This window comes from Temnothorax longispinosus, chromosome 4 (assembly GCF_030848805.1).
Source record: "Temnothorax longispinosus isolate EJ_2023e chromosome 4, Tlon_JGU_v1, whole genome shotgun sequence".
Taxonomy (NCBI): domain Eukaryota; kingdom Metazoa; phylum Arthropoda; class Insecta; order Hymenoptera; family Formicidae; genus Temnothorax; species Temnothorax longispinosus.
In genome coordinates this window covers 13,825,850-13,839,973 of record NC_092361.1, presented here as the reverse complement: position 1 = coordinate 13,839,973, position 14,124 = coordinate 13,825,850, and the positions used below count along the sequence as shown (strand labels likewise).

The window sequence follows — 14,124 nt, the reverse complement described above, 5'->3', positions numbered from 1 at the left end:
TCTCAATTTCGCACCGATCGATTGTAAAATTCATACAAAGGACATATGAACAAATTCACGCGCGATCTGCGGGAGGAATCAGCGGAGAAATTATCCGCGAGATACATGAACTTTCGTTTCATTGTCGTGTCAACCGCATCGCAATATTCGCAATTCCCGATCTTCGCGGCGCAGTCGTTTGTCCTGCTTCGCCTTAAGATGAGACAAATCACGCACACCGTTCTCTATCGCCGTTGCCGCGCAGAATAATGCCGGCGAGGGTTCCGTTGCGGAGTAGGAGGTACCTGATCGGCGACCAATAGTAAGAGCCGCCACCCACGAAGTAATAAAAATTAATTTATCACACGGATCACCGCCTACGCCATTGCTCCGTTCGCGCACGCGAGATTCCGCAGCATCCCGCGGATAGCGCCACTTGTCGGGTGTTTCTTTCACGCGTCAATCTCCCTCGGGACAGAGTTTGATCTTTGGACAAAAATTAATTAAATTTATTATGTAAAGACTGTAATAATGATAACAATCGTTAATAAATGTTCTTAAAAGTTATACCTAATTATTTAAGAATTAAGAGATGACTATTTACTACGTTTACGTGAGCGTTACTTTTGTAGTAACTTACGATAATTTCTTCGCGTAAAAGGGATTTTCCTTCGCGTAAACAGGATTTTGTAGTAACTTACGATAATTTACTCCGCGTAAACGGGTGAATTATCATAAGTTACTACAGAACTAACGCTCGCGTAAACGTGTAGTATAAGAGTATATGATAATTATACGTATTTCATTTGTATATCATAGAAAATGAATATTATATAGATATATGTATATACTCCGACAATTTTTTTAAGGAGATTTAAAGATTTATCTTAACTCTTTGCAATTCTATGTATCGAGTTAACGTAATGACTTGCGGTAGTAATTTTTGCATAATTTTCCAAGTATTCGCAGTATATGATTTTAATTAGCAAATTATAATTTTAGCATCACCACATAAATTGCTCAAAATAATAAACATGCTTTGATTTATATTAAATCCGCCGATTAAATTAAATCAAAATCGAAACGATTTGATCTTTGTTCACTTTTAAGAAATAATTTTGACTGCAAAGGATTAAAGCAAAGTGATGAAAATTACAGTTGCGTCCTAGATGGCAGCAAGCTCCAGTCAAGATTTCGGATGCGTCAATAATCTTGTCAAAATTACTTTTGTCTCGATTGATATTTAGAGTCTTTCGCGTTATTTACACTACATAAATATTATGGAATACAAACCAATATCAACACACTTAATTGTTAAATATTTTTTAATTATCATTAAACGAAAATGACCGATTATCAGTTCAAGACAATCATCTTAATTGATTATTAAATTCGTCTCTTTCTTTTATCGATGGTGAAATATCCTTATCTTATGTCAATAAAATATTTTTATTTTATATATCGATGTGAGAGTAATTTGAAAATTTCATTACATAATAATGCGATTTTTCATTAAATATGCTAAAACGAAAAATAATAAACATGAGAAATAATGAACATGAACAAATCAGTGAAATATGCTGTTAGAGCAGCCCCAAATTCGATGAAAATTTGGATGATTAAGTTTGCATTGATTACCTACAGATATAATCGGAGATTGACATGACTGGTCGTTGGTAACTTTGCAACAACAAACGTGTCTGCAAAAAAACAAGGTCTGTCCAGACACTTGCGTAAAATCACATATAATTAAAAATTGTGCAAATTAGAAATTTGCACTTGGCTTCCTCATAGAGGAAGCTTTAACTTCCGCAAATGGAGATATCGATCTATTTCTAATTTTATTATATTTTTCAGTCTTTTCTACCCCTATTTCATATATAATTCTTTTAAATTTGGTTGATTAGACTTAGCTTTATATGCGATCAAAATTATGGACCTTTGATCGCGTATAAAGCTGGGTCTAATCAACTAAATCTTAAAAAATTATATACGAAAAAGGAGTAGAAAAGACTGAAAAATATAATAAAATTAGAAATAGATCGATATCTCCGCGGAAGTTAAAGCATAAACGAACATTTCTATAAAAATTCAAAATTTTATTAAAAAAGAACCGCTTTACCGATCATTGCCAAATTCAATGCCAACCTTCCTTACATGATACTCTATCGATTAAAAAAAAAATGCACTCCGATATCTAAAAAATTACGGAAGTTAGAGCATTAACGGACAACAGAGCAAAAATTCAAAATTTTTTTAAAAAAGAACTTTTTGATTATTAGCAATTTTTATTAATTCTATTATATTCTTTAGTTTTTTCTACCCCTATTTCATATATAATTCGTTAAGATTTGGTTGATTAGTTCTGGAGTTATAGAAATTTCGGTAAATTTGGCACATACACACACACACACACACACACACATCATACAGACATTTTTTAAAATTGCAATTTTTCAACGTTTTAGAACATTCTGAACACATTCAGAAAAACAAAAAAAAAATTTTTTTAACGAAAACAATAAAGCGCCCTCTATGAGGAAGCAATAGCACATGGAAGAATCAACTTATAATTACGATTAATAATGAAAAATTCTATAATTACTTTCTGAGACAAAAATTACGAATACTTTTCGATAACCAATCATAACATCTGATATCCCAGCGTTAAAATTGGATGATTATAAAATGTAATTATCTCACCTGAATTAAGTTGTGCATTTATAATGTTTATACACAAAGAAATTGAGAAATATTATACCATATTGCTGCGCTCTTTACAGATTTGTTCTTTGTAGTTAAATTTTTTTATCTATTGCGTTTCTCTCTACAATGTACAATTATAATAATTATCTATAATAATTACACCTAATTCATCTATTAATTTTGTCTGATCAATCTGTTTTATGTGTAAAAAGTGGAAACTATGAGCGCAGCTGCAAGGATCCAAAGTGTATAAGCAAAATGTACCGACAATTCCGAAAATCTATAGCGAACGTGACGTGAACTGTACATTTTCAGTACAGTTTAGTACACCCCGGAACGCCTGACCAATTGTAGACGCGCGAGTTGTCACACGTACGCTGTATGAACGTAGCTTTACTCTCTGGCAGGCCTATACCAGGACCTCTTCGCGATGCTGCATCGTTCAGCGGCCTGGCGTGGACTGGCGGATTGTTTTTGCGCGGCGGCGATCGTGAAATTCGGGCGTGAGGCATGTCGCATTTGTGACGATTGACGATTACGCGGTAGACAGAGTGGACGCCCCGGCTCCGGGATGTGCGACAATTTTTGGGAGCCCCTAGCCGAGATCTACATCGCGGATCGCGAGTCCACCGATCCCGATGATTACATTTACTGTCTTTGTAGCCGAATATTTATCCGGTAAGCGCGCCCGGTCGGTCGCACCCTCCCGTCACCCCTCCCCCACCGGCGACGTTTCGTCGACCCTTTCGAGAGTAAAATGTCCAGCGTGCGTCAGGCATTCGTTTGGGCGTAACGAAAACGCTATCGAGAATTTAACGGGCTTATTGATCAGCGTCGGTGTGAAGCATGATTTAACCTTGACATCCACTCGTCTATCCGTTGCGAGTGGGTCGCAACGGATTTCACCCTGTACTTTGCATTGTTTGTCATATCATTCGATAAATTGAATATCTGAAATCAGTGGAACAACCATTGTCTAATTAAGACACGGTGGTGTCTTGCACCAAGCGTATACAAAAATATAGCAATTTCGCAGAAGAGATACTATCCTTTACCGGAGTGATACACCTTTTTTAGGTGTAATTTAACAATACACCTGTATTTTTTATGAACTTTTTTTTCTATAAATTCCACATCTATGGTCACTATGATTTGTCAAGATTTTGTAGAATTTGTTAAAATTCCTTAAAAAGCTTTGATTAATGACTTATTTTATCATCGTTTCAATGTATTTTAATAATAGAAAGTTTAGAAACAGATATTCTCGTCAAACTTGTCATTTACATCGACTTGTAACTCTTGTAAATAAAAACAAGATGATCCACTGTTTTTTAATACAATGAGGAAATTCATTGACAAAATCATAATAGTGAGAGAAAAGAAAGAGAAGACTAATGAGAACCTTAATTTAATTTAAAGTAAGATAAAGTATCTATTCTTGCTTTTAAATTTCCATATTTAGTTCAAGTAACGTTGCGCTTACTTTCACGAGTCCTGCATTCCTATGCCATTATTCTTTCTAGGAACCCTGAGGTTTATACCGTCTTAGCTTCCGAAGATGCCAGCGACGGGGAAGATGCCGATGGGGATTACGTGGGAGAGATGCTAGATCTTTGCAAGGGATCCGGAGTAGAGACACAATCCATAGAAAAACACGATGTATGATATATTTGTCACTTATTAATGTCAATTTGTTACGTGAAATGTAGATAATTGGCAACTAGTTTTTACTGCGTTAAGTTAGCTGTTGATTTTTTTTTATGCAGGAAGAACCAGTTAGCTGTTACTGCAGCGCTTCTCACACAGATAACAATTATTCTACGGACGAACATGACTCTGTACGCGATTCGGCTCATTGGCCCACTGCACATTCCTTGACACAAAAATTAGGTCTGCACCAGTCGGATTCTGGCGCAGACTTATCCGAATATCATGATCAGCACGAGGCAAAAAGTATACAGAATCTTGTAGCATCGTATGGAAGAACTTTTCAAACTATAGAAACGGAGGTTGAAAACAAATACGAAAATGTAGATATGACTGAGTATAAACATGTATCAGGTAATTGCGCTATTAAAAGTCTTAGAGTGTTATTGTTTTAAACTATAGTTATTGTTTTAAACTATAAATTATTTTGAATTGAAATAGATGTTACATTGATAATTTTACTTTTTTTTTTTTCATTAGATGATAAGGAATCAGTGGTACAAAATTTATCAGACAGTACCACTATAGTAAATACCGAAGGACACAACAAAGATCTCATTACACAATATGATTATAAGTCTTACGCTTATCCCTATTCTGCAGATTATGGCAGTAATAAGAGTGCAATGGACATAGCGTGGGACAAGTTTTGGGCTAAACACGGAGAGCAACTAATCTGGGCATCCTGGATCGAAAAATATGCGGATTATATCAATCCTGATTATTTTCAAAATACACGCACAACAGAAGACGAAAAGTCGCAGGATGCGGAGATTAATGAAGTAGCCATAGAAAGATATTTTGAGCAAAATACGTGTTTCCCATCTCAAGCGCATAAGAATTGCGCACTTGCACGTTCTAACTTTGCAGGAATTTTCAATAAGAGTTGTTCGAGCGACAGCGAACTAAAGCCAGCAGCAATATCTTCTTCGAATACTAGCTTCTCGTTCGAACAAGCGACTAGGCAAGAAGTTAATAACAAAGATGCAGACGAAAATAGGAAGAAAATTCTCAGTTTCGAGATATCGCTGGAAGAAGGCGATGGTTGGAATCCCTTAAGCCCAATTAGTATAGAAGAAAATTATAATCATCCTTCTAATGCAGAAGATGAGAGACTATTAATGAGATGTGATTCCGTTAATGGCTCAATAACGAAAACGAACGCAACCTCAGATTCCATGACTAATGTTACCAAAATGACGTTAACTAGTTCCAGTTGCGATTCCAATTCCGCTCATTCGTCTAGTCTCTTCACTTCCGTTACAAGTTCCATAGAAAGCAGCATGACTAGTAGTAGCTCCGAGCAGGAGAACGAATTTTCAGTGGAGGATAATGACAAATATTGGCAGCATCTGTGGAAGGAGCATTTTGAGACGCAATATCAAAGGCAGTACGAATTGTTCATAGTAAATTATAAAAAGGAGCACAATATAGACCATAATCAATTATATTTTAACGCGTTGAATGAATCGTGTGATGGTTCGATTATACTTCGACAAGACGAGGAGGTGCAATGTCAAGAAGATAGAAACAGCGAAGAGTTTTTAAAGATTAATACCCGTGAAGATCAAAGAGACAAGAGTATAGATACTGTACAAATTGATTTAACTACACCAAGTAAAGTAAATTCTGGAAATAGAAACTCGCGGAAGGGCAGCGCATCGCATTCAAAATCCAAGTTGAAGACGAAGAGGCTGATTATGGATTCAGTGGGCGTGCTTATGAAGAATTTAACGATAAAAGTGGAAGAAAATAAGTCGATTGATATTGATGAGGAAGGAGAAATGTACGAAGAGTCACAACAAACTTATGCTCAAGATCCGATGGTTACTGAAACCAAAATCGAAACAATGGCTTCCAGTAGCAATTTCGACAATAGTCATCAACAGAAATCTGATGGAGGAGATGAATTTCATGAAGAGGTTCAAGAAACTCACAAACGAAGGTAAATAGTATAATAATAATAATGATATAGTAGCAGCAACAATGATAACTCGTTGCTTGTTCATGCGACGTCACAGATTAGATGATTCTAATATGTAGTACTCTTTACCACGTGTATGACACTCAAAAAGTCAAATAAAATACTATTTAATTTATAATGTGACATATAAGTATAAAATGAAAGATAAAATAAGATTAATTCATTTCTCTTATTTATAGTTACGAAGCTGATTGTGACGATAATGAAGATGGTTTAGAAACCGTGAAAAAAGCCTTTTCATTAATGGGTTACGCCAATTTAATCGAGGATGAAAGCCAAAGAAAATTGCAAGGTGAAGTTGTTTATCGGAAACGTAATATCAGACGGCAAAGTTTTCAATTGATGGCGGAACTTAAACGGCTGAAAACTAAGTATAGATCCACTCTCGATGATGCAGAAACAATCGTCAGATATACAAATAAGGTAACTTTTTCCGCTTAATATATTTGGATTTATGCTTTCACGTAAAATAATGCTAGGTTTACAATGCGAATCGTAAAGTCGTGAGTCGTAAGAATTGATCAATCACAGTCAATTATTCTCCTCAAATTCGATTGTAATTGGTCCATTTCCTACGACTCACGACTCGCATTGTAGACCCCGCATAAGTTTTAGCTCTTTGTCGTTCATATTTAAATATTTTTCCCATTTGTAATTATACCACTCCATATATTGAGAAGAAGAGATGACACATGGCTTATATGTTTTATAAATATTCATTTAGTCTGACTTTTATATTCAAGTATATTTGTTCTTTGTAGCTGTACCATATTATAATTTTTGCAAAATTATACACAGTATACACTAGAGAATGATAAATAAAATATTCAAAAAAGTTAGCTATAAAGAACAAATCTATTGCTAGCTAAAAGTCTATAGAAAACGTCTGCTTTTATTGGATACTGGACGCATTCTAAAGAAGCACTAAAAATAAAACCGTTCTTTGTAGCTGCATTACATTATATTTTCTGCATTTAAAATAAAATAGATATATAATTAAATATTAGGAAGAAAAAGGAGAAAAATTAAACAGTATATAAAAAGTTTAGATACGAGCCGGTTATACAGTTCTATGACTAACCACTAGAGGCGCTGCTTTGACTCTAATAATGCGTCTCTGTTCTTTTTCGAAGAACTTCCTGAACTGGTGCACATAGTGCAATAAATTAAAGTGAGACAAGAGACAAGTATATTTTGTTTTACTCTGACTTGTTGCACCGATGTACACCATAGCAGGGCGTTCTTCAAAAAAGATCAAACGGATTGTAAAAGCGCAGTAAATAGTTCTGTTTCCACTTCCACGTGAAACATTCAAGCATTCCCACGTGAGCGTTCTCACGTGTCGGACCGTAGGAAGGTGAAAGAGGAAAAAGCCGAAAAAGAGAACCGTACACTGTGTCAGTCCCTCTGGACTTGTAACATGTTTTTCAATTGTCAAATTATTAACGCGCCATTGTGCTTGATTGTAGGCAAACAAGTATTTATCTTGTGACCCAGCATCAATATCAGTGGAAGCTGATTTACACACTAACGACAAAGGTTCCTACGCAAAGGCGCAAGCTGCATTCACGTCGAGTTCTGATGATGAAGATAGCGTAAAAATGATGCAAAGGAAAAAGAGAAGGAAGCAGTTTAAAAGGTTAAATAAAATCCTACCGAAGGAGATAGCTAATGACTATAAACTATGGAAATATTACATCAAACGATTTGGCCTCTTCAGCAGATATGAAGATGGAATTAAATTGGATCGAGGTATGTAAATGTATCTCCGCGCATATCTCTAAAAGTGATAAATTTTGTTGCATATGTAAAGCAATAATGTATTTCTTGCAGAGAGTTGGTTTTCTGTGACACCGGAAGAAATAGCAAAGGATATAGCAGAAAGGTGTAGGTGCGACACAATCATTGATGCATTTTGTGGGGCAGGCAGTAATTCCATACAGTTTGCATTTACATGTGAGAAAGGTAGGTCTATGTCTACTTGCACAAGACTTGATGGACAAAAATACATTTACTGATTGTATTTTACAGTGATTGCCATAGACATCGATCCCAATAAAATTAAGATTGCTCGGCATAATGCAGGAATTTATGGTGTGGACGATAGGATAGAATTTATTACTGGAGACTTCCTGCAATTAGCACCACAGTTGATTGCGGACGTCGTGTTTTTAAGTCCGCCATGGGGTGGTCCTGACTATATAAAGAGAAGAGTGTTTGATCTCGAAAGTATTATACCTCCCGTTGGTGGAAGAAGTGTATTCGAAGCAGCAAGAAGAATCACACAACATGTGGCCTATTATCTCCCTAGAAATTCAGACCCTTTGCAGGTAAACAAAATTTTTGCAATAATTGTGTTCGTAATAATAAAATCTTTTAAATACAAATAAGACTAGTATTTGTATATATAAATGGAAGAATATATACATATAATTAATTATGTTAAATTAAATATATTTACAGATTATTATGTTAGCTGAAAAGTATGATAAAGTGGAAATTCAACAGAACATGTTCAATGGAAAGTTTACTGCTTGTACAGCTTACTTCGGTGAATTGGCCAAGACGTAATTTACGTGAAGAAACGAGAGATATTTTAGTTGTCATTTTTTTTCCAGTTATTTTTACTTGTCAGAACCAAAATCGTGATACAATTCTCTTCAGTTCTCTCCAGTATTTTAACTATACTGTAAGATATACTTGGAAGGATAATGTAATTTATATTTTACAACTTCCAAATTCTATTAACTTACATTTTTTATGTACGTTCTTCCATATATACATATATAATTTTAATTATTAATAAATATATCTCTAAGAGTATTCCTTACGGTATATCTAAAATTTGATTAGCTAAGATTTTAGAAATTTTAAAAAAATGGTACAATGTGTTGAAAATTATTTTATTTTTATTTATGATGAACAATTGTATTTGCAATGTTTATCGCAAAATGAAACAAAAAAAAACACCGAATATTATGGTAAAATAAAGTTTTTGAAATAGCAAGAAAATAATGATCTGAAACAATTTTTACATATCGTACATTGACGTCATATAATGAGTAAGTTTGTAATTTGTTTAACAAGAATAATTCCAAATGGAAATTACAATTTTTCGTAAAAATTACGATAGAAAATAATATTTCTAAATTTACATTCCATAATATTTCTACATCCAAAAGTATCACAATTATTAAATAACGCATGACTAGCTTATCTTTATTTGTTTGTCATCATAACATGTAATATTATGTCATTTGTTTTGGATGAACGTATTTTGGAGGACATTTTATCATGCGATATTAATTTATTATTTTATGTATTACTTGCATAATCTCAGGAATCAATATCAATATTTGTCACATTTGTCTCTTCAATATCACTGGTAGTTATGTTCGTTTCTTCAATATCAATGGTTCTAATACTTTTTTCTTCAGGTTCTGCAGGTATTGTTATACCACCAGTGTCTATGCTTTCTTCCTCTTCTCTAGGAATTTTTAAGAAGCAATGCATCGTCTCGTCATCCTCTTGCTCAATAGAATCATTTTTATTTAAGCTATCTCTTGATGATAATGAACCCTGAAGATGTTTCGACGGTATTTGTATCGTGATTGTTTGAGAAGTACCATCAGCGGACGTTGAGGAAGACATCAAATTAGCTTCTAAAGTATCTCCATCTTTCGAAAAGGCACCTAAACAGCTATAAACTAATTGCGCTGCTGCAATATTGCCAGGAAAGACTTCGACATTCTCGTTATCTGCGTGTAAAGAAAGTAGTAAGAATATTTAAATAAAGATATCTACCAAGTTAGACACGAACAAAGTTCAATAAATCTTAGTTTACTTACCTTTTTTCTGCACATTAGATTTTATTAAACCCTTTTCATGGTCTTTTAAGTGCTGGATGTAACTTTCATTTTTCACCGTTTTAAAAGGACACAGATCGCATGTAAATAAGCCCGATAGTAAAGGATGCCTCGATTTTAAATGATTCTTATAACTGCTGCTCTGTATTGAGGTATATGTACAATGTGGGCATTTGTACGGTCGAAATCCTGTGTGGTAAAAAATCAAATTACTCCTTCATAATTGTTAAATTTGAGATATAACACTCACCTGTGTGTTGCATAACATGTCGTCGTAAGGTATTGTGATCTCCAGTTTTGTAATCGCAAATCTCGCAGCTGAAAGGTTTATCTCCCGTGTGCTGACGCAAATGCATTTGTAGCATTGCCTTTCTAGCGCTAGCATGACCGCAAACGTTGCAAACGTACGGACGTAGCTTGGAGTGCACAGCTTGAATGTGATTCTTTAAACATTTCGAGTTCGCATAAGTTTTACCGCACATATCGCATTTCTTCGAGGTGTACCATCGAGTTACTTCTAACGTTTTCCGATCTAAATGCATTACACGGTGGTTGCGTAACTGGCTAGCTTGTTTGAAACATTTGTTGCAATCGGAACATTTGTAGTCACGACTATCACTGTGCACTCTCATGTGCGTCAAGAGCTTTACCATGGTAGCACTTTTGTAGGCCTCGCAAATTTTGCAGGTAAACAAACCTATGTCTACGGAAAAGTGACTGCGTGAAAAATGTGAATTCTCTTAAGGAGATCCTAAAGCGAAGCCCGAACTTCCTCGATGTCGGTAATGCCAACATTTCTAATCCTGTTTTCTATGTCATATATCTATATCTGTCCTTGTCTAACGAGAGGCATCTGTCCTTGTTTCTATTGCTGCGCCATCTCTCGCTACACGCAATACTGCTGGTCCGGTGTCATCACGTACATTACGTTCACGTAATCGTACTTTTCGCTTAACTTTTTTGTTTGGAGTCTCAGCCTAATTCTACAAACGGCATGATATTCCTTGATGTCTACTGAATGGACCTGCACCCTCATTTTGTAACATCAAGTTGTAGAATTTTTATACGAAGCAAATATTGTTAAAGTGGATTTTTGTTTATTATCTTATTTACTTATTTTGTTACAAAATCGGTGGTCGTCCACAGAGTAGAGCACATACTTTAATTCTGTGCAATATTTTTTTCAAATCCATAAAGCCAATAAAAAATAAAGCGAAAAGTACGATTGTCGGTATTACAGACGGCTTTAGGATCCCCTTAACGCTTCTTGCATTATTTATATATTCACAAACCGATTTGGTGCTTTTTCCATAAATGCAAGCTACATTGGCGCCACTTTGTAAACTTCATATCTCGACATATGCTGCATTTGAATGCCGTCGCAGATTCTGTATGGTAGAGAATATGTTGTTGCATAATTTCTTCCGAGGCGAATTTGTACGGGCAGCCCTGATAAAAACACCTGGAAAAGATTGCACATTGTTTAAATACGACGAGTAAGAAAATAAGTTGTTTTTTTTTACAACACATTTTTTAGGAAATTACATACTTCACATTTCTGTCCGCTGTCTCTATCATATTTCTATTACGCATATATTCAGAATTTAAGGTCTTTGAAATTTTTACTGGACCTTTTTCCACTTCGTTGCTCTCGTGCTCGGTCATCAAGCCAGGATTCGTCAGGTCCGTCAAATTTTCCTTTCCAGCTTCGTCACTCGCAATGTCCGTCAACTGGTGATCCTAAGAGAAATACATTGTATCATATTGCCCAGACAAAAGTAGCCTATCTTTCAAAAGAAGTCAAGTTTAAAATGATTACATTAATCATGTGTTCTCTACAGTCCTCAAAAGAATGGAAGCAGTTGGAACACTCCGCACACATATAAACTACTCTTACTTCATCCACTTTAGATTCTCCCTTTGGCTATATACAATAATAAAAGTAAGCCAATTTTTATATCGCAATACATAAGCTTCTGCTAAGCAAAATACAGTTACTTCAATTAAAATTGCAATTTATGTTTAGAATATGAATCGCTACTTACTTTAGTAGCGATAGCAGAATTTAAATGTAGTTTTTGAATGTGACCTAACAATTGCATCTTGTCCTGAGACAGGTAAGTACACATCTTGCATTTGAAAGCGGTCACAACTTCTAAGAAATCGTCGACGTTAACGTTGTCGTCCTCCACAACAAGATCCTTCCCCGCTTCCTCTGTAGCGGCCTCGTACTGTTCCTCAGACTGTCTGTACGGACTTCCGATCACCATACTCTCATTGGTGACGTAGTCACTTTCGTCGTTTTCCGCGTTCTTCGACAGCAAGATTGTCTTTTCGTGACAACTCGTCCGTTCTACAGGCTGGTCGGCGTCCAATTCTTCAATCACTCCATTTTTAATCGCGTATACCTGTCCGTTCAAACACACCAAAATCGGCTCGTCTCCATTGTCCAACTCATTGTCAGTTCCCCTGACAGTGTCGACTGCATTTTGCTCCTCATTCGACGCCGAGTCTTTCGCAATGTCCATGGGTGCGAGTTTGTAAATATACCTTGTGCCATTTATATCACAGCTCAAATAGGATACTTCATTAGTTTCTTCACTCATCGCCGGTGGAATCGTGGAACAACTAGATTGAGCGCAAACTGTTCAACACATTTTGGATGTTTACACAATTAGTTAACTTCATTCCAGCAAACAAAGTGTTAGCGACGCGCTAACAGATTATTACAACAGATTGGCATCAATTGTGCATTAAAGCTCGTGTTCTGCCAATAGAATCTGTTGACGTAATGGGGTCTGTTTTCTATTGCTGAACTGACACTAGTTCAGAGTTCATCTTTCTTACTCCGCATTGAAAGGAAAAAGATAAACTCTGAACTAGCACAGTCAACAATAGAAAAAAACGGATCCTATCTAACAGCAGATTGTTAAGTGAAATCGAACTGAATCCGTAATTTTGTAATCACTTAAGTTGAGTAGATCATTTAAATAGTAAGAAATGGCAGATTCTACTGGATTTCTGCGATCAATCTATCCTCACATTCTGTTAAGTCTGTATCAGACGGATTTGAATTGAAATTTGATCGAACGGAGCAAAGTTCACTAAACTTCAGATTAGTTTTCTTTATTATTTCAATCCAGTCTTAATCACAATATTCTCAATCCGTGGTGTGATATGGGCAATAAAATATATAGCAGACACTTTGCAAAATCTGTTCTCAAGTTATCTCGAATGTTACTCGCAACATAAATTTCAATAAACAAACCACTCTCTTTGAGACCTATAAATGTACCATATTTTCTCCTATAAAAAAAAAAAAAAAAAAAAACTTAATTTTATGTTACAATTCATATAAACTCACAGACCATTACAGGTCTACATTTAGAGTTTTAAACAGTCCTTACCGAGACAGTAACAAAAGGTCGATAAATTGTGCAGACTCGTTTCAATATACTCTAATTATATCTATTTATCGCGAAATAAACATGCAACATCCAAATGTGCAATATTAACACGGAAAGACGAGGTTATCTCCGCGGGTCAGGAATAAAACCAACAATATCTCGGGCGATAATTAAGCCCGAGACACGCCGTCGACGGATCGAGCACAATGCGCGGCGAACTTAAAGCGAGGGGAACGAGAAGAGAAATATGCGTTCGCGAAAATATTCGAATTCGAAATCGTGTCCTCGCGAGGCACCTCGCGCACGGCGGGCGTCTGGTTCGAGTTCGAGATTTCCGGCTGCGTTCGCGCGCGCGAAATCGCGAGGGTGGCATGGATAGAGGGATCGCCGGCGACGGGCGAAGTGACGTCAGCGACGCGCGAGATTCTTTTTTTTTGTAGAGGATTTTGCTCTTTTAGGTTAGGAGCGAAGGCGC

The 14,124-nt window shown here is 35.8% G+C and overlaps 2 protein-coding genes across 6 annotated transcripts; one reads left to right on the top strand and one right to left on the bottom strand.

The window, feature by feature from the left end:
* The first annotated feature begins 3,057 nt into the window (after positions 1–3,057).
* Positions 3,058–10,187, top strand: Tgs1 (Trimethylguanosine synthase 1). 3 transcript variants are annotated; one of them, XM_071775018.1, is made up of 10 exons: positions 3,058–3,363; positions 4,209–4,344; positions 4,452–4,746; positions 4,873–6,337; positions 6,556–6,799; positions 7,846–8,015; positions 8,100–8,128; positions 8,210–8,341; positions 8,408–8,706; positions 8,840–10,187. In XM_071775018.1, the coding sequence occupies exons 1-10, from the start codon at positions 3,257–3,259 to the stop codon at positions 8,945–8,947; spliced, it is 2,985 nt and encodes a 994-aa protein (XP_071631119.1). In that variant the 5' UTR covers positions 3,058–3,256; the 3' UTR covers positions 8,948–10,187. The 3 variants fall into 3 exon arrangements, with proteins under 3 accessions (XP_071631119.1, XP_071631120.1, XP_071631118.1); XM_071775019.1 differs by having other exon boundaries at positions 3,064–3,363; positions 4,996–6,337; positions 7,846–8,128; XM_071775017.1 differs by having other exon boundaries at positions 3,064–3,363; positions 7,846–8,128.
* On the bottom strand, positions 9,679–13,958 carry LOC139811018 (uncharacterized). Of its 3 annotated transcripts, none has more exons than XM_071775020.1 (8): positions 13,650–13,958; positions 12,288–12,886; positions 12,062–12,166; positions 11,792–11,982; positions 11,535–11,704; positions 10,493–10,945; positions 10,225–10,431; positions 9,679–10,134 (listed from the first exon to the last, which is right to left on the bottom strand). In XM_071775020.1, the coding sequence occupies exons 2-8, from the start codon at positions 12,846–12,848 to the stop codon at positions 9,713–9,715; spliced, it is 2,109 nt and encodes a 702-aa protein (XP_071631121.1). In that variant the 5' UTR covers positions 12,849–12,886; positions 13,650–13,958; the 3' UTR covers positions 9,679–9,712. The 3 variants fall into 3 exon arrangements, with proteins under 3 accessions (XP_071631121.1, XP_071631122.1, XP_071631123.1); XM_071775021.1 differs by having other exon boundaries at positions 12,288–12,870; XM_071775022.1 differs by lacking the exons at positions 12,062–12,166; positions 13,650–13,958 and having other exon boundaries at positions 12,288–13,563.
* Between the last annotated feature and the right edge of the window lie 166 nt (positions 13,959–14,124).

Excerpts from the sequence above, each read along its gene's own strand:
- Tgs1 (XM_071775017.1), top strand. The coding sequence starts at position 3,257 with ATGTGCGACAATTTTTGGGAGCCCCTAGCCGAGATCTACATCGCGGAT. Across the intron at positions 6,338-6,555 it reads CAAGAAACTCACAAACGAAG|TTACGAAGCTGATTGTGACG; the intron begins GTAAATAGTATA and ends TCTTATTTATAG. Across the intron at positions 8,129-8,209 it reads TGGAATTAAATTGGATCGAG|AGAGTTGGTTTTCTGTGACA; the intron begins GTATGTAAATGT and ends TATTTCTTGCAG.
- LOC139811018 (XM_071775020.1), bottom strand. The coding sequence starts at position 12,848 with ATGAGTGAAGAAACTAATGAAGTATCCTATTTGAGCTGTGATATAAAT. Across the intron at positions 11,705-11,791 it reads ACAGCGGACAGAAATGTGAA|GTGTTTTTATCAGGGCTGCC; the intron begins GTATGTAATTTC and ends AATCTTTTCCAG. Across the intron at positions 10,135-10,224 it reads ATCTAATGTGCAGAAAAAAG|ATAACGAGAATGTCGAAGTC; the intron begins GTAAGTAAACTA and ends CTTTACACGCAG.